At 38.4% G+C, this 22,938-nt stretch overlaps 2 protein-coding genes across 8 annotated transcripts in view; one reads left to right on the forward strand and one right to left on the reverse strand.

Moving 5' to 3' along the window:
- MMP20 (matrix metallopeptidase 20) overlaps window positions 1-1,560 on the forward strand; it is a 48,316-nt gene extending 46,756 nt beyond the window's left edge. Inside the window, exon 10 of the mRNA XM_003910598.5 lies at window positions 1,090-1,560. Coding sequence (XP_003910647.1) covers window positions 1,090-1,190 — 101 coding nt within the window. The 3' untranslated portion in view covers window positions 1,191-1,560. The remainder of the gene's footprint in view (window positions 1-1,089) is intronic.
- Window positions 1-22,938, reverse strand: part of LOC103877852 (endogenous retrovirus group K member 7 Env polyprotein-like) — a 337,491-nt gene that overhangs the window by 212,662 nt on the left and 101,891 nt on the right. The window lies entirely within an intron of this gene.

Here is a 22,938-nt window from a genome sequence, read left to right on the forward strand (position 1 = left end):
AGTATAGCTTCAATCGATCAGTCAGCTAGATCATAAAGTCTACCTGGGTCAAGATTACCTTTTCTATCTTTAAAGTACACATAGTCTTGGCCAGGGGCAGTGGCTCACACCTGTAATCCCAGCACTTTGGGAGGGTGAGGTGGCAGGATCGCTTCAGCCCAGAAATTCAAGACCAGCCTGAGCAATATGGCGAAACTCTGTCTCTACGAAAAAATTAGCTGGGAATAATGGCACACACCTGTAGTCCCAGCTACTCAGGATGCTGAGATGGGAGGATTACTTGAGCTCAGGAGGTCGAGGCTGCAATGAACTGTAATTGCATCACTGAACTCTAGCCTGGGCAACAGAGTGATACCCTGTCTCAAAAAAAAAAAATATTCTCAAGCTTCTCAGTGCTTTTTCCCACTCCATCATCCAATTCCTGCAATTTAACACATAGCTAGGAAAGTTGAATAGAACTTTGTCGAATAAATTTAATTGAATCTTCTGAATCAGTCAGCACACTCTTCCTGAAAAAAATAGCACAGGGCTGGACGCTGTTCAGAAGTGCAAAGACCATTCCAGACGTGGCCTCTGCTCTCACAAAATGGTTCACCCAACACAGATTAAATGACTGGAAAACAGACCATCTATAATTTAGTATTGAGTCATGTGGTAGACCTCACAATAATTGCAAGAGCCGATCTGAGAATTAAAAGATCAGAATCGGCAGCAATCATTGGAAATTTTATAGTGAGACTTCAGATGGGTTTTGAAGATTGGCCAGAGGCTTAACTAGGCAAAGAGAAGGGGAGGGGCTTCCTGGAGAACAGCCTGAGCAGAAGCACAGCACATAACTGAGCATGACACATTGGATGACCCCAACGAGAAGGCCTTACCCTAGCTGGAACAAGGAGAAAGCTCAGAAATGACTGAGAAGTTGAGGAGTCGAGTTCTAGGGCATGAAGACAGAAGACAAGCTAACTGCCACCTGACAAATTCACAATTCCTCTTTGGTGACACCTTAAGAAAGTGACAATGACAAATCCTTCCATTTATATATGTGCTGGTCATCTTCAGTAACCACAATTTCAACTTTGTCTCTTTTAGGCTACATTTACTTCTTTTCAGGACCAAAAACATACAAGTATGACACAGAGAAGGAAGATGTGGTTAGTGTGGTGAAATCTAGTTCCTGGATTGGTTGCTAAATAGAAAAGCCTAGTCTTCCCAAGCAATGAGGACGACTGCAAGCAGCTTCTAACTGGATCTTAAGGACTAAAGCAGAATGTAGGACAGGGATTCTTCCCATGGCCTTCAAATCAAATTAGAATTCATTGAGAATAATAATACTTCCAAATTTTTTCATAGTTGTATAATCAGAATCCACATTAGAAAGTTTCTATATGGACACCTCTATACAAAATCCGAATCAACACAACGCCCTCTGCAGTTAGACACCATTATTTTTTTCTTACCTAATATACTGAAGCAAATTGATCAGTTTGATTTTTATTTCCAGAAGGAAGACTAGTGGTGGATCCCACGACATATATTGTAATTCTTTTCACAGGAAATGTCATTACCGTATGAATTATAATTATTTGCCAGCAATGGCTTTCGTGGCTATCATTTGGCCATCACTTGTTATAATAAATATAAATTTCCCAATTTTTACTTAAAAGACATCACAACAAAATACTGCATAAGAGTTGTTTCTTGTGTGTTTAACTTTGTGTCTACTCACTGGTCTCTCATGTAGGCTTAGGTGGATAAACCTATTCAAACAAATTTTCATAGTAGGCAAGAGATGGGCACTTTGCAAATGGAAAATTTTTTAACAAAAGCTAATAAAATGTTTTAATAGAACAGTTCCTCTTTTCTTTTTTCTGTTAATATTTACCAGCTTCTGTAATACTTTATTTGGCCACCCACACATCCTGTGTACCTATAGAAAAATTAAACCATAAGATAGCATCATAAGTACACAGACCCAGAAAAAGATAACAGTAACTCATTCTACTTCCTGCTTCCTGAAAACAGCCTCAGTGACCCAGCTAAGTGAGTGTCTTTTGAATAGTCTTCCATTCAGGGAAGTTCATCTTTTTGTTTTAGTTTTTCTTACTTCAAGCTAAACCTTTTCCCGCTACCTAGTGATCAGTATAGATAAAACTATGGCTCTGTCATTCTTACAATTTTGCTTTAATCTTACTCTCTAGAATGTAAAGATTCTAAAATATTTTAGTGGTTCTAAAATTGAATGATAAAATACTTGTAATACTTCATAGACCTCCTGATACATCTACGGTGTTTAACAGATGCTACTATTGTTTTCATCATTTATTAAATTTGTTTCATACAGTCACTTAAAAGACCTAATATTAAGAAGGGTTGGGGTAGGTACTCAAGATTATTCTACATTTTCCATTTGGTTTCTGTTACTAAAAGTGGCCACTTATAGTCCACCAGATGTTGAATATTTGTTGAAGACAAGGTCTGGCATCCTTGCCTTCTAATGTCAAGGTGCTTCTATAGAGGAGAAAAGTCACTTTTGCAAAAACTGCCAAGAAGGACTTCTTACTATCAATAAGCAAGGAGGAAAACAGGCTGGCAATTTCTTAAAATGTTTAATGTAGACTTACCCTATGACACAGCAATTTCACTCCTAAGTGTATACCTGTGAGAAATTAAAACACATCTACACAAAAAACTTGCACACAAATATTCATAGCATCGTTATTTATAATAGCCAAAGAGTGGAAAAATGTCCATTGAGTACTGAATGAATACATAAAATGTGGCAAATTCAGACAATAGAATGTCATGTGACAATAAACAGAAATGAAGTCCTAACACGTACTATAACATGGATGAAGCTTGAAAACATCATGCTAAATGAAAGAAGCCAGACAGAAAAGTTCACATATTGTATGATTCTATTTATATGAAATGTTCATAATAAAAAAATCTATGGAGATATAAAGCAGACCAGTGCCTGTTAGTAATTGGGAGAGGGGCTTATAAGGAGTGACTACGAATGGGTATGAGGTTCTTTTTTTCGGAATAATGAAAATCTTCTAAAACTGATGATGATGATGGTTGTACAACTCTGTGAATATATTCAAAGCCATTAAATTGTACACTTTACATGAGTGAATTATATGTTATGTTAACTATATCTCAATAAAGCTGCTACATTAAAAAAACAAACAAAAAAAAAAAAAACAAGGAGATCAAAGTAGTGTGGTGATCCATGGAGGTCATGCATTCTGGCAACTGTGTCAGGGACCACATGACAATGAAGCACCAGCCTGAGGACATTCAGTGCTGCACGCAACCAGCCAGATGTCCTCCTCATGTCCAGCACTAGCCCAGAATTGTGCATATGGAAGATACTTCGCTAGTCAGCGAATTCACTGAAAGCAATAAAGCATATGCTCTCAGGTCTGGCTCATAGATTCAAACTCCAGATCTTCTATTTTCAACTGTGTGATGTTGACCAAATTCCCTCATCCTCATTCTCTGTCTCAGTGTCTTCCTTTCTAAAAATGGAATAATGGCAGTTTTTATCTCCTAAGGATATTTAGAGGCTTAAATATATGAGTGAAAATATGCAAAGTAGTCCCTGGCATTCTACAGGGGCTCTATAATTGTTGTTTTTGAAGCCATTAGAGTTCATTTTGTTTTGTGATATTTTGGAGAATTTGTACATATCCCTTGAGATAGTTAAAAATCTGATGAGCTATAATATCACAAGAATTAATAATCAATGCCCTGAAATTTTTCTCTTCCAAATGTCAAATTAAATCAAATAATTAAAAAATACTGTGTTTATCCCCCATCTCCAAAAAATAATTCTTATAAATCATCATTTTTTGTTAAGTTAAAGAACTCTTGGCTCTTAGGTCAGGCATAGTGGCTCACACCTGTAGTCCTAACACTTTGGGAGGCTAAGGTGGATGGATCACTTGAGCTCAGGAGTTTGAGACCAGCCTAAGCAAGATGGTGAGACCCCGTCTCTACTAAAAATACAGAAAATTATCTTGGCACGGTGGCACATGCCAGTAGTCCCAGCTACTTGGGAGCCTGAGGTGGGAGGACCACTTGAGCCCAGGGGTCAGAGGTTGCAGTGAGCTCAGATTGTGCCACCGCACCTGCCTGGGTGACAGAGCAAGACCCTGTCTCAAAAAGAAAACTCTTGGCTCTCAGATATAAAATTATTATGTATTTTGGAAAGATACAGTCTCTCTAAAGCACAAGAAGGGGTAATTGTGTCATAACATAGAGCACTTATCCTCATGTGATACAAGAACTTTGAGCAGAAATAATTTATAACGTATACTACTCATTTGGCTTCCGAGTAACTGAGTGCAAACATGACTCATTGAATAACAGTTTTGGACAAAGTGTGGTTGAAGTACTCCCTTCAGGATCACGAGGTAGCAAAACAGAGTTCACTTCCTGATGAATTCTGTGCATTATCCTATTAACCTCAGTGATGACTCTTTGTGGGCAGAGACCTTTGAAAGCACTAGACAGGCTACTAAGGATGAATGGATTCACCTCGGTGGGGAGCTTTCCTAACAGCTCCATATTAAATTTTCTCTGGTATAAACCAAGTCCTCTTCCATTTAGCCTAGTCCTAAATGAAAGACCTAAGTTTGTCTTTTGGGTCTTCTGTTTCTTTTCAAATGTTTATTGGGAAACGTCTTAGATGTCCATTTCACAAAGCAAATGGCAAACAAACTGCAGTTTTTCATTCAGAATTCTGCGTGTAATATTTTTAAATGGTCACAGGGTCTTCAGGGTGCTTTTATTTATATGTTATCCAGATGTTTTTCTTTATTCCTGTTAGTTTTCTTCTACAGACAATGATATTGAAGGTTCTTTGTGAATATTCATAGCTAAAAGTACCCAATGAAGTGCCATTTGAGAGGAAATGCATACTGCTAGCCAATAGGTTGGTGTTTTAGACTACCATAATGGAGCTGAGAAGAGTCCAGGCCAAAAGATCATCGGCTTTTCTCCCCAGTAGGTCTGGGTAAAATGTAGAAACAGCATCTTCTGATCATCTGTCATCTGCCAAGCCTCCTGTCTTTGGTCTCATTCCAATCCCTAAGTGACTTGTCAACACAACCAGTTTAAAAGGTATCCTGTTATACTCAAAATGTCATAATTTCGGCTTTGCTCCCAACACCCAGACCCTTGGAATTGAACTAGAAGCAGAATTGTGAAGCTTGCTGGTAAATAAATTACAATGGGAAATTAGTGAATGCCTTCAGGATCCAAAAGAGGACTCTTTTTGTTTTTAATGCAACAATGCAACATCTCCTCATTTTAATGACTTCTCCATTAGTCTTGACATTCTTTCCTTTAATCTAATCTATCCTTTAACATGTTTGGAGATGAAAGTAAACTTTTGTTGCACAATGCAGCATGTTGTTCTGACAAGAGTTTGAGGAGAGATGAGAAGAGAAAAGCATGAGAGGGAGTTAATGAGAAAAACATTGCAAAACATCAGTTAAGAAATGTAACACTTAAGTCCATCTCAGATCATTTGCAGTGCAAAAAAAGAATGTCTGTATAAATAGTTAGCAATTTGTTTATTCTTGGAAAGTCCCAGGCCTGTAATGCAGTGATAAACAATGTGAGTTTTTGAGTTCGGTTTTAAATGTATTTACAGCTGCCTCTATAGAGAATGGATGTCAAAAGTCCCACTACAGCACATTCCACTTGAATTGCAGACTGTTCAATGATTGTAGCATGTCACTTTGCCAGATTTTAAAAGTATTTCCATATATGAATCAGCAATTTCTGTGAGTAATTTTATCAGTGGTTTCTTTTGAAACGCTTAATCTCTAAAATTAGCTCATCTTTACAAACAATCAATTCAGCCTTTTTGAAGGATCTAGCTACCCCACCATCTCTACCCTTAATATTCACTCTCAATTCACTAGAAACTACTTACTAAGCACCTACTTTGTGCTGGCACCAACCTATGCTCAGCTGCTTTCTTGCATAAACTTCTGCCCTCAAGGAGCTTACATTCTATTAAAGACACACAATATTCAAATGAATAGAGATCTATAATGAAAGATAGTTGAAAGTGTTTTGAGAAAATAAGTAAAGCAGGGCAAGTAATAAAGAATGTTGGAGTGCCATTTTATAAAAATTTATTTGGGAAAAGGACATACTGGGTCCAGGGTATTCATGCAGAATGACTGAAGGGAGGGAGGAAACTGTTGAAGTCTCTAGAGGTTTCAGGTAGAAGAAGCAATAAGCACAAGACCTTGAGGTAAGTAGGAAGGATTTGCACCTGTTTGAGGCACATCAGGAAGGCCAGTGTGGCTGCAGACAGAGGGAGAAGGAAAGTAGAAACAGATGGGAACAGAGAAGCAGCTAACCAAGCTATAGAAAACCTTTGGGTCCCTGTGATAAGAAGAGTTTTCAGCAGGTTCATAACATGATCTGACTGCTGAGTAGCAAACAGATTATAAAAGCACATGAGTGGATTCAGGGATACTAGACAGTGCCATTTTCCAGGATAGAAATGATGGTGGCGCTGACCAAAGAAGTAGCAGTGAAAATGCTAAGATTGTCAGATTGAGGAATATTTTCCAGGTAAAGCCAACACTATTTGTATCTAAAGTGCATGCAGAATGTAATAAAAAGAGAAGGATCCACAATGACTCCAGAGTTTTTGGCCTAAACAAGTGAAAGAGTAGTGGTAAAATGAGAAAGACCAAAGGAAGAGCAGGTTTATAGGGGCTGGAGATCAAGAGTGCAATTTTGAATTCACGGAGTTTGAGATGCCTACTAGACATCCAAGGGGAAATGTCCATATATAAAAAGCTTAAGTAGGTAGATAGATATAAAAAGCTTGGGTTCAAGGAAGAGTTTGAGACCTAAGATAGAAATTTAGGAGTTAAGCCTTAAATTGTTATCTATATTCCTTTTGATTTCCTCCACATACTATGTGGAATTTAGGGCAACATAAATTATTAAAATATAAGAAGGCAGACGAAAAATGATCTCAAGTTTTTTTGAATTATCGTCCAGTGTTAGTAAGCGCATTCTTTCCCACCTCAAGAAATAGTTTAGTTTTCAACAAAAGTTGCATACTTTTTTTGAAGTTTTTGTTTTTTGATCTTCATTTTTCTATTTCTTGTTTCCAAAATCAAAGAAGAAATCAGAAAAGAAAATACAAAATCTTAAAGATTGTTCTCAATGAAAGTTGTTGAAAATCTTAAGGATTGTTCTTCAGGAACTAACAAGATCCTATGCTAATAAGTATTACTTATTAATACAGTAATAAGTAGACTAAGAACTTATTTATACTTTAATAAGTAGCCTAGGAACTTACTAAGAAGGATAAAAGTGTTTTTGAGATTTAAAAACATCTGTTTTATTCTTACAGTAAAAACAGCTCTGTTTATAATCTCACCACGTCTCACAGAGAAAGTGAGTAGCAAGGTCCCTTAATAAAGTTTTCAAATAAGGCAGTTTTTTAAATTAATTTTTAATTAACTTTTAATTTAATTGCATTGTAGTTTGAGAATGTGGTCTGAAAGATACAAGCTTTTTTACATTTGTTGAGACTTACCTAAATTTGTCTTTTGACTTACTACATGATCAAATTTTTGTAAATGCTGTGTGTTCAAATACAGGTTTTCAGTAAGTGAATTTTCTTTTGCACAGCTTGTTCTCCTCAGATGTCTCACTAATTTCCCCTGTGAGCTCACATTTTCATGGGATCATCAGTTTCCCCAGCTAGGAGAGGTGTGAAGGCCTGTGTCTTTTTTGTTCCCTACTTGATGAGTGTAGAGGTTGGGATGGGATTGAAGCACCTCTGGGCAGCATTCTTGGTGATGAGGTCTGGACTCAACCCCTGTCATTCTCATTCACTCTTATCAGTAAATCCTCCTCTCAGGGACCCCTCAGAAATTCAGTCTTAGGCTTTGAGAATTTATGGGGGTTGCTACTATGTCTATACTGGCCTCCCCAGCCATGAGGAACTGTGAGTCAATTAAACTTCTTTCCTTTATAAATTACCCAGTCTTTAGCCTGGGGAAGAGTAAAGGAAGGGATCTCTCAGGAGCTGGTGAGGCTGACTACACACCTTGCATCCCATCTCTGCTGACATCCAACATCAATTCTGCATTAATTTACTCAAAAATATTCATTGAATCCCTATTTGACCCCTGGGTTATATTAGGAAACAAAACAAAATCCCCTGCCTTTGTACAACTTCCAATGTACAAGGAGAAGACAGACAATAAGCAGTAGACATAATAAGTGATCAAATTATACAGCATGTTAGAAAATAAGGTCTATAGAAAAAATAATAACTGTAGGGAAGTGCCCAGACATTTGGGAATCATGAGCTGGGGAGGTAGCTTGTAATTTTAAGTAGATCAGCCAGGAAAGGCCTCACTAAGAAGGTATAAAATGGCATCTTAATGAGAAAGAAAATCCATTTTCTTTTCTGGGTGGCTTTGTGTTCCCATCCAACTCTCATCTCAAAATGTAATCCCCATGTGTTAAGGGAGGGACCTGGTGGGAAGTGATTGAATCATGGGGGTGATTTCCTCCATGCTGTTCTCATCACAGTGAGTGAGTTATCAGGAGATCTGATGGTTTTATAAGTGTTTGGCACTTCCTTCTTCTTTTGCTCTTTCTCGTTTTTTTTCCTGCTGTCTTGTGAAGAGGTACCTGAATCCACGTGACCTTCCGCCATGATTGTAAGTTTCCTGAGACCTCCCCAACCATGAGGAACTGTGAGTCAATTAAACCTCTTTCCTTATAAATTACCCAGTCTCAGGTATTTCTTTATAGCAGTGTGAAAATGGACTAATGCATATATTGTACCTAATATTGATAAATCAAATAAAAGCTTCAGCTATTTTTAAAAAATCACTAAATCAGTCATATCTGCCAAAGATTTCACATTATTATGTAAACTTAAAGTCTTACCACTTTTTTGAGCTAACAGTCTTTGTAAAAAGAATTTTTTAAAAAATCAAGTACATTTACCATATTAAAAATTCAATTTTCTTATTTTCTGTGAAATGGGGAAATAGAATTATATAAGGGCTTAATTATCTCTATAAAAATAAGATGAGAGCTTCTTTAAGAGACATTATAATCTAATTTATAAATACTTTCTAGTATTAATACTTTTCAAAAGCTGAAAAACTTTTCCAACTCTTACAATTAAAGGGCAGTATCTTTCCCAATGACAAATACTAATACACATAGACACATAGATATGTAGAGAGCTTATGGCTTCAGTCTTTCAATTCTGCCATGAGTCAAGAATAAACACAGAAATACAAACACTAACTAGTCTTGATATCAAAAATCTAGTCTTCTTCCCAGCAGGCACAACATTCTGAATTGATTTGAGTTCACAAATAGATAAACATACAGAAAAACAAACAAAAACTTACCAAATTCTCTGTTGTTTTTTACCCAACAAAAAAGATCTTCTCCATCATGTAGAGAGATCACCAAATGGTTACATTGTAAAACCAAATTCCCAATCATTACAACAACCAATTGAGAATAAGTTGTTGACTATGGGCAAACCAGAAACAAGAACTAAACACAAAATTACTAGAGAGGGAGGGATAAAAATAGATAAACAGAGAGTGAGTAAGCAAAGCCAAAGTTCTACTATTACTTGGAATTTACTCTGGAAACGAAGAAAAGATGTGCCCAGGTTAAGCAACCATTGGTAAACTTCTCCAACGACACAGTGTAAGGTAGGAAAACCATCTTTTCTGTACCCATCCTAGGTTCACAGCTGAGACTCCTTAACAAAAGACAGATTTTCAAGTGAAAAATATACAATTTATTTAACACAAGTTTCACATGACACAGAAGCTTTCATTAAAAAAATGAAGACCAGAAAAAAATGGTAAATTCTGCATATTTTTATGTTAGGTTTGATGACAAGTGAACTGTCATAGAGAAATATGATTGGACAAAATGTATGATCTAATAGTAATAAAATGGGGAAAACAGCAAATCTTTGTAATCTCCTGATGAGTTCTTCCTGCCTGCTGCACAGACAAAACTGATTCATGGAGACCATGGCAATGCAGTAAAGAAAGAGTTTAATTGACAGGAGACTGGCCCTGCCATGCAGGAAACAGAATTATAATTTTACTCAAATCAGTAGCCCCAAAGGCTCAGAGTTTAGGGTTTCTATGGAGTTTGGTGGGCAGACAGCTAGGGAATGGGTGCTGTTGATTGGCGGGGGATGAAATCATAGGGGTGTGGAAAACAGTCTTCAAGCACTGAGTCCACATCTGAGTGGGGCCACAGGTTCAGTTGAGTCATGAGTCCATGTTGGGTCTATCTGGAAGATGTCTCAAAAAAAAAAAATTCTTAGGTTTTACAACCATGATGTTATCTATAGGAGCAACTGAGGAAGTCACAAATCTGGTGACCTCTGGCCACGTGACTCCTGAGCAGTAAAGGATTGTAGAAAGATGCCTATGTCTTATCAGAGTTCAGCCCCCCATCCCATAATCCTATTCTTGTGGCCTTTCATTAGTCTTATAAAGATGGTCTTTGGTCCCTAAACAAGGAGGGGATTTGTTTTAGTGAGGGATTATTCTCATCCTTGCTTGCAAGTTATATTATAAACAGGTCGGGTGCAGTGGCTCGCGCCTGTAATCCTAGCACTTTGGGAGGCCAAGGCAGGCAGATTACCTGAGGGCAGGAGTTCGAGACCAGCTTGGCCAACAAGGTGAAACCCCATCTTTACTAAAAATGCAAAAATAAGCCTGGCATGGGTGCGGGCACCTGTAATCCCATCTACCCGGGAGGCTGAGGCAGGAGAATTGCCTGAACACGGGAGGCAGAGGTTGCTGTGAGCCAAGACCCTGCCATTGCATTCCAGCCTGGGTGACAAGAGTGAAACTCCATCACAAAAAAAAAAAAAATCTTCTCCCAAAGTTAAGTTGGCCTATGCCCAGGAATGACCAAGGACATCCTGGAGGTCAGAAACAAGATGGAGTCAACTATGTTAGATTTCTCTTATTGTCATAATTTTGCAAAAGCAGTTTCATCTTGTTTGTACAGATTCTTCCCTGTGTCATTTTATCTTCAAAGATAAGGACATTCCTTTCCTCCACGTATTGGGAGGGCACCCAGTCTCTTTCTTCAAGGAAAGATCAGAAAATTCTTCCTAGGTTTTACGGTCTGCTTCAGGGGAGAAGGACAGGGTAAAGTAGAGTGAACTTCCTGCTTCTCAAATTTCTTCAGTTTAAAATATTTAATATGCCAAGGTGCTATATTTTGGAGTAATGTGTCCTAAACCCCATCAGAAGTTTACTTTGTCAGGAAAGCCCACTTGGGCTTCTCAGTGGAACCTTCAAAATTGCTAAACTATAATTTTTTACAAAGTAAAATCAAGACTCTCAAACAAATGTAAAATGAACCTGTGTCAAATAATTTGTTGATTCAATTAATTAATGAGGAGACTAGTAGAAGAATTTAGAGAATGTACACATGCAGTTAGGAATGCTGAAATGATTTTGCTAATAAATGCAAAACTGGTTGATATCCCACAGGTCACTAAACATTTTCAAGTTTTATCTCTATAATGTTTTATAAAACATAATAAAATTTTATCTCTAAATGCAATATGCCTTTGCATTTCTGTGAACAAGAATCATTTGCGGCTGGGCGTGGTGTAATCCCAGCACTTTGGGAGGCCAAGGCGGGCAGATCACGAGATCAGGAGATCGAGACCATCCTGGCTAACACGGTGAAACCCCGTCTCTACTAAAAGTACAAAAAAAAAAATATCCTGGCATGGTGGCGGGTGTCTGTAGTCCCAGCTACTCAGGAGTCTGAGGCGGGAGAATGGCATGAACCCAAGAGGTGGAGCTTGCAGTGAGCCAAGATCGTGCTACTGCACTCCAGACAGACTGAGACTCCGTCTCAAAAAAAATAATAAAAACAAAAATAAAAAAAAGAATCATTTGCACTACTGTGGACAAGAAAAACCTGCATTGTTATCAGTTTTCTACTACTTAGTTTCTATTTAGAGAGCTATAAAATAGCCCAGTCATCAGAGAAAGTCATAGGTGCACACCCTGTAAAATCAGATACTCTCTAGAAGATACATACTTTCATGTATGTGTCAGGGCGATGAAAAACCAACACAGGTACCTTATAAGCATTCCACTAGAGTTAGCCATTATTTGAAAGTAAGCTCTAATATTAGTTCCTAATATTATGTTGGGACTTGGGGTTTCAATTCTTTAATTTCCTTTTGAAGTAATTTCTACAATTAAGAACAACATATTGAAAGTTAAAATTAAACAGAAGAGAGTCCTCTAAGTCAAAGCACTGCTTTCTCTTCCCATTTTGAAAAACACTGTTCTTCATAAAACTGGTTACTGGGTGAATCTACTGAGAGAAGGGACATCTGAGAGAAGGGACTCTTCCTGGGTCATGGCTTTTAAGGACAGGCGATATGGCTCAGAAGTTCATCTGAGCACCTAAAGGCAGGGCTTGGCATCTGGTAGCTGCTGCTCTTTCAGGTCTGGGAAAGTGCAGGTGGGTCCAGAGCCTCCAGACAAGAACTAGAAGATATTCCCCTGTCTGTATTCACCGCGGAACCACCCTTCAAACACACATCTGATAGTAATTGGAGATGAGTACTGAGGCAGTACAATTCCAAAATAATGGGCTAAATAAAAAATTTTCATCAAGTACTTTTGGGTATAACCACAGTTTTATCAAAAACATAAGAAACTCTTGGCATTCGGGGTTTTGACAGTTGAAGTTTCAGCTTTTTACAAGCACAAGATGTCCAAGGACATGAGTTTGCCATTTTGCTAAAGCACAAATTTGGTGCACTTGCATCATGAGGATGGTATGGACGGGAGAAGTACGTGAGCAGTAAATCGCCGTGGCCAGTGGGCATCCACTTTATAGCATGGCTTACCCATATCCCTCACCCGTGTCAAGGTTCTGCTGTATTTTTAACTATCTTTCCTATGCTCTACACTCTAGGGAACAGAAAAATACAAATACCATATAATTGGACGGGAGGTTATTATTTAAAAAAAAAGAAAAGAAAAGAAAGCAAAGAAAGGGAAAAAAGACGAATTCCTTACCATCAAAGAATATTCATTTTCATTGGGAAGACAAGATGAAATTAATAAAATGGTCAACACCAGAGATAACATAGCCAAGAGCTAAAGTAGTTCTATAAGAAAATTAGAAATAAGTCAAGGGGCCCATGAGTGATTTTGGAGGAGTGGGGTTTTGAATCTCATCCTGAAGGAAGTACACGGTTTGGGCAGATGGAAAAAGAAGAGTGGGCATTGCAGAAATAAAAAGGGGAGTTGGAACAGGAAGATAGTACCAGGAAATGGAACTAGTTTAGAATGTGCATGGTGTAGAACAGGAAAAGGATAGATAGCCTTTGGTGTCAGAATTAAAGTAAATGGAAGGTAACATTTTTTTCATAGGTGACAAGAAGAAAATAGCATTGAATAAATTCTACATTATGCCAGGTTCTTTCACCTTATTATTTAATATAATCTTTTTTTTAAAATCCTTTATGAAGGAAAGATCAGCATCATGCCCACTTTACAGATGAGTGCACAAAGGAGACCCAAGGAATTAGGGGTCGTGACTAGCTGGGATTTATATCCCAGTCCCCAATCCCTGTGACTCTCTTTGTTTTTTTTGTTTCTGTTTCTGTTTTTCTTTTTGTTTTTTGAGACGGAGTCTCATTCTGTCTCCCAGGCTGGAGTGCAATGGCGTGATCTCAGCTCACTGCAACCTCTGTCTCCTGGGTTCAAGCAATTCTCCTGCCTCAGCCTCTTGAGTAGCTGGGACTACAAGCATGTGCCACCATGCCCCGGCTAATTTTTTTGTATTTTTAGTAGAGATGGGGTTTCACCATATTGGTCAGACTTGTCTCGAACTCCTGACTTCAAATGATCTGCCTGCCTCAGCCTCCCAAAGTGCTGGGATTACAGGCGTGAGTCACCGCACCTGGCCGTGCTTTTTCTAAATACACTTCATGGAGACGCCCCCAAAGAAGAGGTAAGTATTTGACTATGTTCTAGGTGCTAAACTCCTGAGTGGCAGGAACTCATTGCCCAGCATTTAATTGATCTAAATACTCATTAGGTGAGTGAATCAAACAAGAAGTCAGTGGAGAATCCATTCTTGGAAGATAAATGGTATAAATACACAATAAAGGGGAAATCATCATAATTTTAAGGGAATTATGAGGAGTTAGGACTGTTATATTGGGCTTACATTGGAAAGATCCTGAAAATCAAGCTGAAGAACTGGAATTTATTCCATTAAAAAAAAAATGTAGGTTACAAAATGCATTTTTTCAATGGACCTGTAAGATAAAGGTGGTATTTAAAATAATATTTTAAATTAATAAGTTCTCATCAAGGTAACTGAAAGGAACAATTACTTACGTACCTTAGGTGAATATAGGGCACTTTCATATCTAGAGGAGGAGGAGGACAAGGGAGAAGAATCAGAAGGAACAGGACAAGGGGGAAAAGGAAGACAAAACGAAGAATAAGAAGACAAAGAATAAAATCAGGAAAGAGAAGGTGAGCAGCAGGGGCAGTATCAATAACAGGAGAAAGAGAAAGAGGAGTGGAAGACAGCAAGAAGGAGGAGAAGAAACAGCAAGTGACAAACTACATCCTTCTCTTAGGAAAACATTATAGGTTTATTCAACAGACATAAACTTACTCTGGGAAATTGGTTACAAAAGTTTACAAATGCTTTCAAGTTCTGTAGAAATCTCATTACAGACAGGTAGTAAACAGTTTGCAGGCAGGCCTTGGCCCATGGACCACATTTTCGGTAACCCTGGGCCATAGGGCACAGCCATTCAAAATAATGTGCCTTCATTTCAAACTTGTCATCATATGAACAATATTATTCAGCAAGTTTCCAAACTGAGGATGCTGTGACTAAAAGTTGTCGTCTGTAAAGTGTGTTGCTATTCTATACACTAGTTTTGTGAAATATTTAAAATACCACAGAGAAGGAAAAGAAGAAAGGAGGAAAAAATAAAATTGGCTGTCAATTTCATAACTGCACCAAAAATTATTTCAATAAGGGCTTTTTCATAAAATATCACAACCAAGTGTCAAAATTCCACTGAGGAGAGAATGAAAGAACACTAGGTTAAATTTACCATATGAGAATTTAATGAGGTACAGCAGTCCCCCTTTATTCATAAGGGATGCATTTCAAGACCCCCAGTAGGTTCTTGAAGTGGGGAGATAGTATCAAATCCTATATATACTATTTTTTCCAATATATACATACCTAGGATAAAGTTTAATTTATAAATTAGACACAGTAAGTGATTAACAATAATTAATATTAAAATAGAACAATTATAGCAATTTACTGTAATAAAAGTTATTTGAATGTGGTCTCTCTCTCTCTCTCTGTCACTGTCTTTCAAAATATCTTATGTTCATAAAAATAACCTACTGCGGTTGATCGTGAGTAACTGAAACTGCAGAAAGTGAAACCACAAATATGAGGGAACTACTTTACAAATAAGAATGTTCTTTACAATGAAAACTGTCCAGTACTTCAATGTAATAACTGTCATGCCAAGAAACCCTGCCTAGTAGCCTAGCGTCATGAGACTTAACCTTGCCTATCTAGGAAGTCAGCCAATTTCTGCCTAAGATTTAATTATTCTTCTAACAGAACCCAAACTTATAACACAACCCAAACTCCAAAACATGACCATGTGGCTAATCTGCCTATGGTGTGCCAAGAACTTCAAGGCAGTAAACCTTAGGAATTCAAGTACCAGAGAACACCAAACCACAGACTATTAATAAAATATAGTACAGACAGTCCCCAAGTTAAAATCGGGTGTGTTTCAAAAGTTTCTTCATTGGCTCTTCAGAACTCAGAATACTTTTCCCACAATGATGATCTTATAAACTAACAAAAGGCTAATACCTGCATATGTAAGAGAAGTAGTGTGTACTAGGAATGAAAAAGTAGAGAAAATTGCCAAAGTATAAATCTTTTAATGTTAAAAAATATATGAGAACACATAGTGAGCAGATTTCAAATATTTAAACTTTTTAATGAGGGAACCATTGGGATGGTAAAGGGAGTTCAAAGAAGTATATGCAAGACTGGTATACAGCATTAGTAAAAGAAAAGATGCTAAAATAAGATTGCTAAATTAGATACTGGGTAGATTAACAGCTCACCAAAGTGGTATAAAAATTATTTTAAACTGAGAACATCTTAATCTACAATCACCAAAAAATAAAAATAAAACACTATCTACACTTATGCAGGTACTCCCAAAAATACACCTGCCATTGACACTACCCACACCCCCTCACCCAGGGAGTTTCCTCTTTTGGAAAATACTGACAGTCAGCACCAGGAAGTATGAATTTAGCTGCCTATTAGCATCAAAAAGCTAAATAGAGCCTTTCATACCTTCCTATTGATGCCATAAACCTCCCTTCCATTTTTGCTAAATTGGAATACAAACCTTTACCTCTAGCTACCAAACAAGTTACTCATTACTGGGTGCTTCTGTAGGCACAAAAACGTTTCTTCTGTTAATCTCTTCTTAGTTAATCCAAAGGCCTAGACCATTTGAACCTAAGAGGGTTAGAGGAAAGTTTTCCTCCCAACAGAGCAAAACTGGCTAACGTCATAAAGAGCTATAAAATCATAACCTCTGGATTATCTTTTCTACTGAAGGCGTTCAAAACATGCTATCCTCAAAATATGCCACTTGGCATATTGCTTATTTCAAGCTAAAGTAAATTAAGAACCAGCCAGTGCCGAAAAAGCTCTTCACTTCCCCCTCACCTGCTTAAAATAATGTATAAACTTCCCCTTCTGTAAAGAAAATTTATATTTACAAAGAAAATTTCTATTAGTAAAGGTATCTATACCAGGAAGAGAACAACTCCAGCATAATTTTTATTGCCTGAGAGACTCTTATCCACATAAGAAGGTAAACTATGTTCACTCTACATTTCCTCCCCTCACCTTCCCGTCATTTGCCTCCACCACTCCCCAGAAGTTCCAAAGCCCTATTTTTTCCTATAGCTTAGGCTGACATATATCTCAGTGATCTGGCCACTTCCTTGAGTCTCATTTTTTTAGTGGGATTCCCATGCATATGTCCATAAATTAAAATTATTTTTCTCCTGTGAATGTGTTTTATGTCCATTTAATTCTTAGACTAGTCACAGAACATAGAAGGGTAGAAGGAAGCATTTTTCCTCCCCTACACAGTCACACAGAAATCAATTTCATCTCTACCAAACGAAAATTATTTTCAACTCTGTAATGTTAGATGCTAATTCCTAGAATCTAGTGCTAATGAATGGTAAATAGTAATTTTAACAAAAGAAATGACAGGATTTTTAGGTGCCACTTTCCAGTTGGAAATTTCTGCGGCCAGCAACACTCCTGCCCCAACTTCGCTCCACTCAGGGCTCATCCCTGGACTTGCCCCACGTACTCGACCCAGCAGGCAGCGCTGTGCTCATGCTGCTGACCTGGATCTCACATCCACCAAGGGCAAGCCAGGATCACCAGCTGCTACAGCAGTGGGGGACAACTCCAGGCACCGGCTCTGTACAAGGCTGCTGCTGGACCAGGAATACTGTAAGTGGCCTCCACCTTGGGCACCAGCATCTGGATGAGAGGAACATGGTGGTGCCTGAAAAATCAGAGATATCAGCAACCATGGAACCCAAAGGGGGTGTTACAGCTCTAGCTTGGGGAGTCCTGAAGTCTGGGTTCCAGAAGCATTGCAGCTCTTCTCTCCCATGGTCCAGAGAATGGGAGCATGCCAATACCCACAGCTCAGTGAGCCCACCAGGAACATGTTACAGTCTTTTTGCACCCATCATTTAGCAGGTCCCAGGTTCTTGTCCCACATCCAAGAAGAATGAGGTTATGCAGACAACCAGAGGGTGAGCAAGGCAGAGAAGAGTTTTATCGAGTCACAGAACAGCTCTCCGTGGAGAGGGGACCCAAAGTGAATAGCCCCTACCCAAAGTTGTATAGTCCCTCCATATGGCTGAGTCTGGGGTTTTTATAGGCTCAGAATAGGGGAGGTGTGGGCTGTATGTACCCTTGGAAAAGGCAACATTTGATTGATTAAAAGGAAGTTTTCAGAAAGAACCAATCAGAAAAGAGCAGGCACACAGGAATATTTCTCACCTGGGTCATGGACTCTATCCGGAACCGCAGCCAGGTTTTCAGGCTTCAGGCTGTTTTTGGCTTGAGGGTCAGGTTTCACTGGGGACCCGCCCCTATCTGCCTAGAAATATGTCTGCCTCCTGCTGTTATCAGTAACATCATTCTAAAGCATCAGATGTCTCTCAAGTCAGCTTGTTAGACAATGCTTTTATATGAATTTGAAAGGACACAACTATCTCTAAGTTTTCTAAGTTTGGAATAGTTTTCCTTAATGATAAATTTCTAAACAGTAAAATTCATTGAAAATTTTTAAAATTTATCCTAAATTAGAATCTTTTAAAATGTAGATTATTTAAATAAGACAGTTGGGGCATCATCATTTTTATTGTTTTCCTAAGTTGAGTTTATTGAGGTACATATGGTATAACTCACCCATTTTAAGTGCACCGTTAAGAGTTTTGGTCAGGTGTAGTCCCAGCTACTCGGGAGGCTGAGGCAGGAGAATGGCGTGAACCCAGGAGGCAGAGCTTGCAGTGAGCCGAGATCATACCACTGCACTCCAGCCTGGGGGACAGAGCAAGACTCCGTCTCAAAAAAAAAGAGTTTTGGTCAGGTAACCAACACCACTATCAAGACGTAGAACGTTTTCATCACCCAGAAAAGTTCCTTTGTGCCCCTTTGTAGTCAATTCCCTCACCTTTCTCTAGTCCATGGTAACTACTGATCTGTTTTCTATTCTTATATTTTGTCTTTTCCAGAATGTCACATAAGTAGAATCAGTTCTCATCAATGCCAATCTATGCATTTGTGCTTTAGCTTTGATTAGTCTATTCATTCTGCAATCATAAACATATCAGAAATATGCCTATGCATTATTACAAATAAGCAGAAAACTAGAGGCAGCATTTTTGTTTTTGTTTTTGTTTTTGTTTGAGACAAGTCTCATTCTGTCACTCAGGCTGCAGTGCAGTGGTGCAATCATAGCTCACTGCAACCTCTGCCTCCTTGGCTCAAGTGATGCTCCCACCACAGTCTCCTGAGTAGCTATGACCACAGGCACATGCCCCTACACCTGGCTAGTTTTTAAATATTTTTTTTGTAGAAACAAGAGTCTCACATGTTTCCCAGGCTGGTCTCTTACTCCTGGGCTCAAGCAATCCTCCTGTGTCAGCCTCCCAAAGTGCCAGGATTATAGGCATGAGCCACCATGCCCACCCTAGAGATAGCATTTTGAACCAACTAGTCAGAATGCAAATACAACTCTGTGAAATAGCTGAAGTATTGTCACTAAATATTTATCAATAAAATATAAAGAGGATCATCCCTAAGAAAAAACATAATTTAATAGTTGCATATAGCAGGGAATACAATTCAAGTAATACCTGCAATGTTAACTTAGTAAACTAAATCTTGTTAGGAATATTCCCCTCCATGACACTATTATGGTCTCTGTCCTCTGTATATCCTGCCATGGCCACAGACATCGCGTAAACCCGCCTGATACCCTTACCATCCTAGGCAGCAGTCACGCAGCCTTCAGGGACGTAGGCCCCAGGAAGAGGATTTCCAACATGGAATTTCCCACCCTTTCTTTATTACATGGCTACTTCAGAGCCCAATATGAGAAAAGTCAATCAAGTGGTACCTGAAGGCAGAAAGTACAGTACATTTTCTGAACTCTTGTCATGAATTCTTCATGGCCTAGGTCTAAGCTAGTCCCTGTACTGGAAAATAGGCTGACAGGGAGACTTCCCAGAGCACTGACTCTGCCCAGAGCACTGACATAATAACACAAAAGAGTGCATTTGTATTGACTGCCTTCCTATAACAGGCAAAATGGTTGTCATAAAGTCACATCTTTCCTTTTTCTCAGAGTTGGCAATCTCTGAAAAGTGGTTTGTGAAGTTCACTCCACCTAGAAGCAGGGTGATATATGGGAAGAATATAAAGTTGAAGATCACTCATCTATGTTCAAATCCTGTCTGACTTTACAAACTTGCTTAAATTGGTCCTTGAGCCTGTTTTCCTGAATGAAAAATGGGGATGCTAAATATGGTAAACTGTTTGCAGAAATGGCCACAGTAATTCTTACCAGTCCTGTACATGTGCCCACTTAAATGTGAATTTGCCACTCCTTTTATAATGAAGTGGAATTTATTTTTTTATTCCTTAAATCTAAACTTCAATTTGGGCTTGAATAGGGCATTATCAAATGTAATGCAAGCAGAGGATTGAAAAATGTGTACATAGTGGAGCTTGAGTTGTCTTGCTGTTAGAAACCCTGAGATCACCATGTGAAGAAATATCAACTAGTCTTCCAGAGAACAGCAGGTTATACAGAGAGAAACCAGCCATTTAAGCCATTTTAGCTGCCTCAGACATCCCAAATATCCCAACCAACCACAGATTCCCAAAAGTCTGATAAAATGATTCTTTTAAGCCACTGTGTGTGGAGTGATTTATTACATAACAACAGCTGATACAATAAAATAATGATTACTAATGTGCATAAAACCTGTTACATGGTAGTAGTTCAAAAATGACTATACAAATAAATATTAAGTGACTTAGTACAATTTCAGCTTGTTGTAGAAAAGGGAAAATTATCATTTCCTATAACATAACAGCCTCCTAATAATTTTTGAATACATTGACAGAGACTAGTTGCTGTTCTATCTCACAGCACAGAACTGCTTTAATGTAATGAAGAATGTATTTCAAGATCTCTCAAGGGCCTGTAGGGCAAAGAGGGAAAGCTTCACCTTTGCCCTCTGAAGGTTTGCTGTAAATGAACTGACAAAAGGCAGATTAATAGGAGAAAAAGTCATAACAAATGTATTTAATGTGCATAAGCATGGGAGAATCATGGAAAATGATTGCCCAATAATCCAGTGAGGTCCCGATGCTTATATAGCCTTCTTCATACAGCAAGGAGTAAATAACAAAGTTCCTTTGAACTCGGAGGGAGGTGGTGAGAAGGCAAGGGGCAGAACTTCACTGTGAACAAAGGTAGTCTTGTTATCCAGTTAAAGCTTCCCAGGTAATCTCCTGGAGCTGCCCTCAGAAGAATAGAAGGAAAGTCTCTCTAGGTGTGGAGATGACTCCCAGTATCTCCTCTTCTCTAGTGGTTAATCTTTTCTGGTTATTCCATGTGATTCTTAGGAAGGGTGTTTTAAGACAATTGCAATTCTTCTTGAAAGAAGCTTTCTTAGTCAGAAAAGAAAATTCCACAGAGTCCCTTCTTTCTTCATGAAGAAAAAGGATCAGAGAGACAGGGAGGAAGGGGAAGGTCAGAGAAAGACCTTGGTTCTGAGGCTTATTTCTAAGCTCCTTCAATTTTCTTTAATTCTAAGCACTCAACATGCCAAAGCACCATATTTTGGGGTATCGCTTTCTGTACCCCAAAAGGCCTCACAACTAAATTTTCAATATATCTCATATTTTTTATTTAGGTTTTCTGTTCTTTAAAGGTACACTGTGGTCTAGATCAATGTCAGTTACTAAATCCATATTTTGGTAATGTCTACTATTACTATTTTGTAATAGGAAAGACAATGATTATAAAGTATCACCAAAGTTCTGAAAAGGAAGTCTTATTGGAAAGGACTGCTTCTTTACCCAGAAAGAGGGTAAGTTTTGAAGAGTGTCTCTGTCTCTCAGAAATAAGATCCAAGGGGAAAAAGAAGTCAGTAAGGTTTCCAGTAACTTCTAGTTATAACACAAAATGGAGGGAATCAGGAGGTTAGATAAGGCAACTGCTTTGTAAGATTTTACTTTGTTAGATTGGGAACATTAGTAGTTTTCCCAAACTCATTATCTATGCTACACTTATTTCTGAATAAGAATAAAACCCTTGAAATGAAACAAGCATGTATAATATACATTCTTTTTTGTTTGATTCCTTCTGCTCATCATTATGTCTGAAAGTCTTATTCATATTGCTGCATGTAGGCATAATTTGTTCATTCTCACTGTTGTTTAGAATTTAATTGTATGAATATATTAAAATTGATTTGTCCATTCTATTGCTAATGGACATTGGGTCGTTTCCCTGCTTTAACTGTTGCAAATAGTGCAACTATGAATATTCTTGTGAGTATCTATTCGTGAAACTCCATGTGGTAGAGAGCTTCTAAAACAACTCTCAATGGATCCTGCCTCTGGCTATTCTTGTCCTATGTAATCCCCACCCTTGTGTGTGAAGTGGATGTAGTGACTCATAACAAACAGAATATAGCAAACATGATGCAGTGTTGCTCTCCAAGACTAGATTGTTAAAGGCCATGACCTTGGTCTTGCTGGGGATCTCTCTCTCTCTCTTGCTCATTCTCACTCTCACTCTTCTTGCTTGCTTTCCCTGATGAAGCCACTGCCTTGTTTTGAGCTGCCCTATGGAGAGGCTCAGTGGCAAGGAATTGAGGACAGACTTCTGTGCAGACCTGAGGTCATCATTCCAACAACTCATGAAGAGCTGAATCCTGCCAACAACTTCATTGGTAAGCTTGGAAGTGGATTTTTCCCCAAGCAGGCCTTGAGGTGATCACAACCCTGGCTGACACCTTGATTGCAGCCTTGTGAAATACCTAGACAGAAGACCCAGCTCAGCCACACATGAACTCCTGAACCACAGAACCTGAGATAATAAATGCTGTTTTGGCTATGACGTTTTGGAGTGATTTATTATTAGATAACTAATATGCATGCATTTGGGAAAGTAAAGGCCTAAGAGTATAT

The sequence above is a fragment of the Papio anubis genome, chromosome 12, assembly GCF_008728515.1.
Source record: "Papio anubis isolate 15944 chromosome 12, Panubis1.0, whole genome shotgun sequence".
Classification (NCBI taxonomy): domain Eukaryota; kingdom Metazoa; phylum Chordata; class Mammalia; order Primates; family Cercopithecidae; genus Papio; species Papio anubis.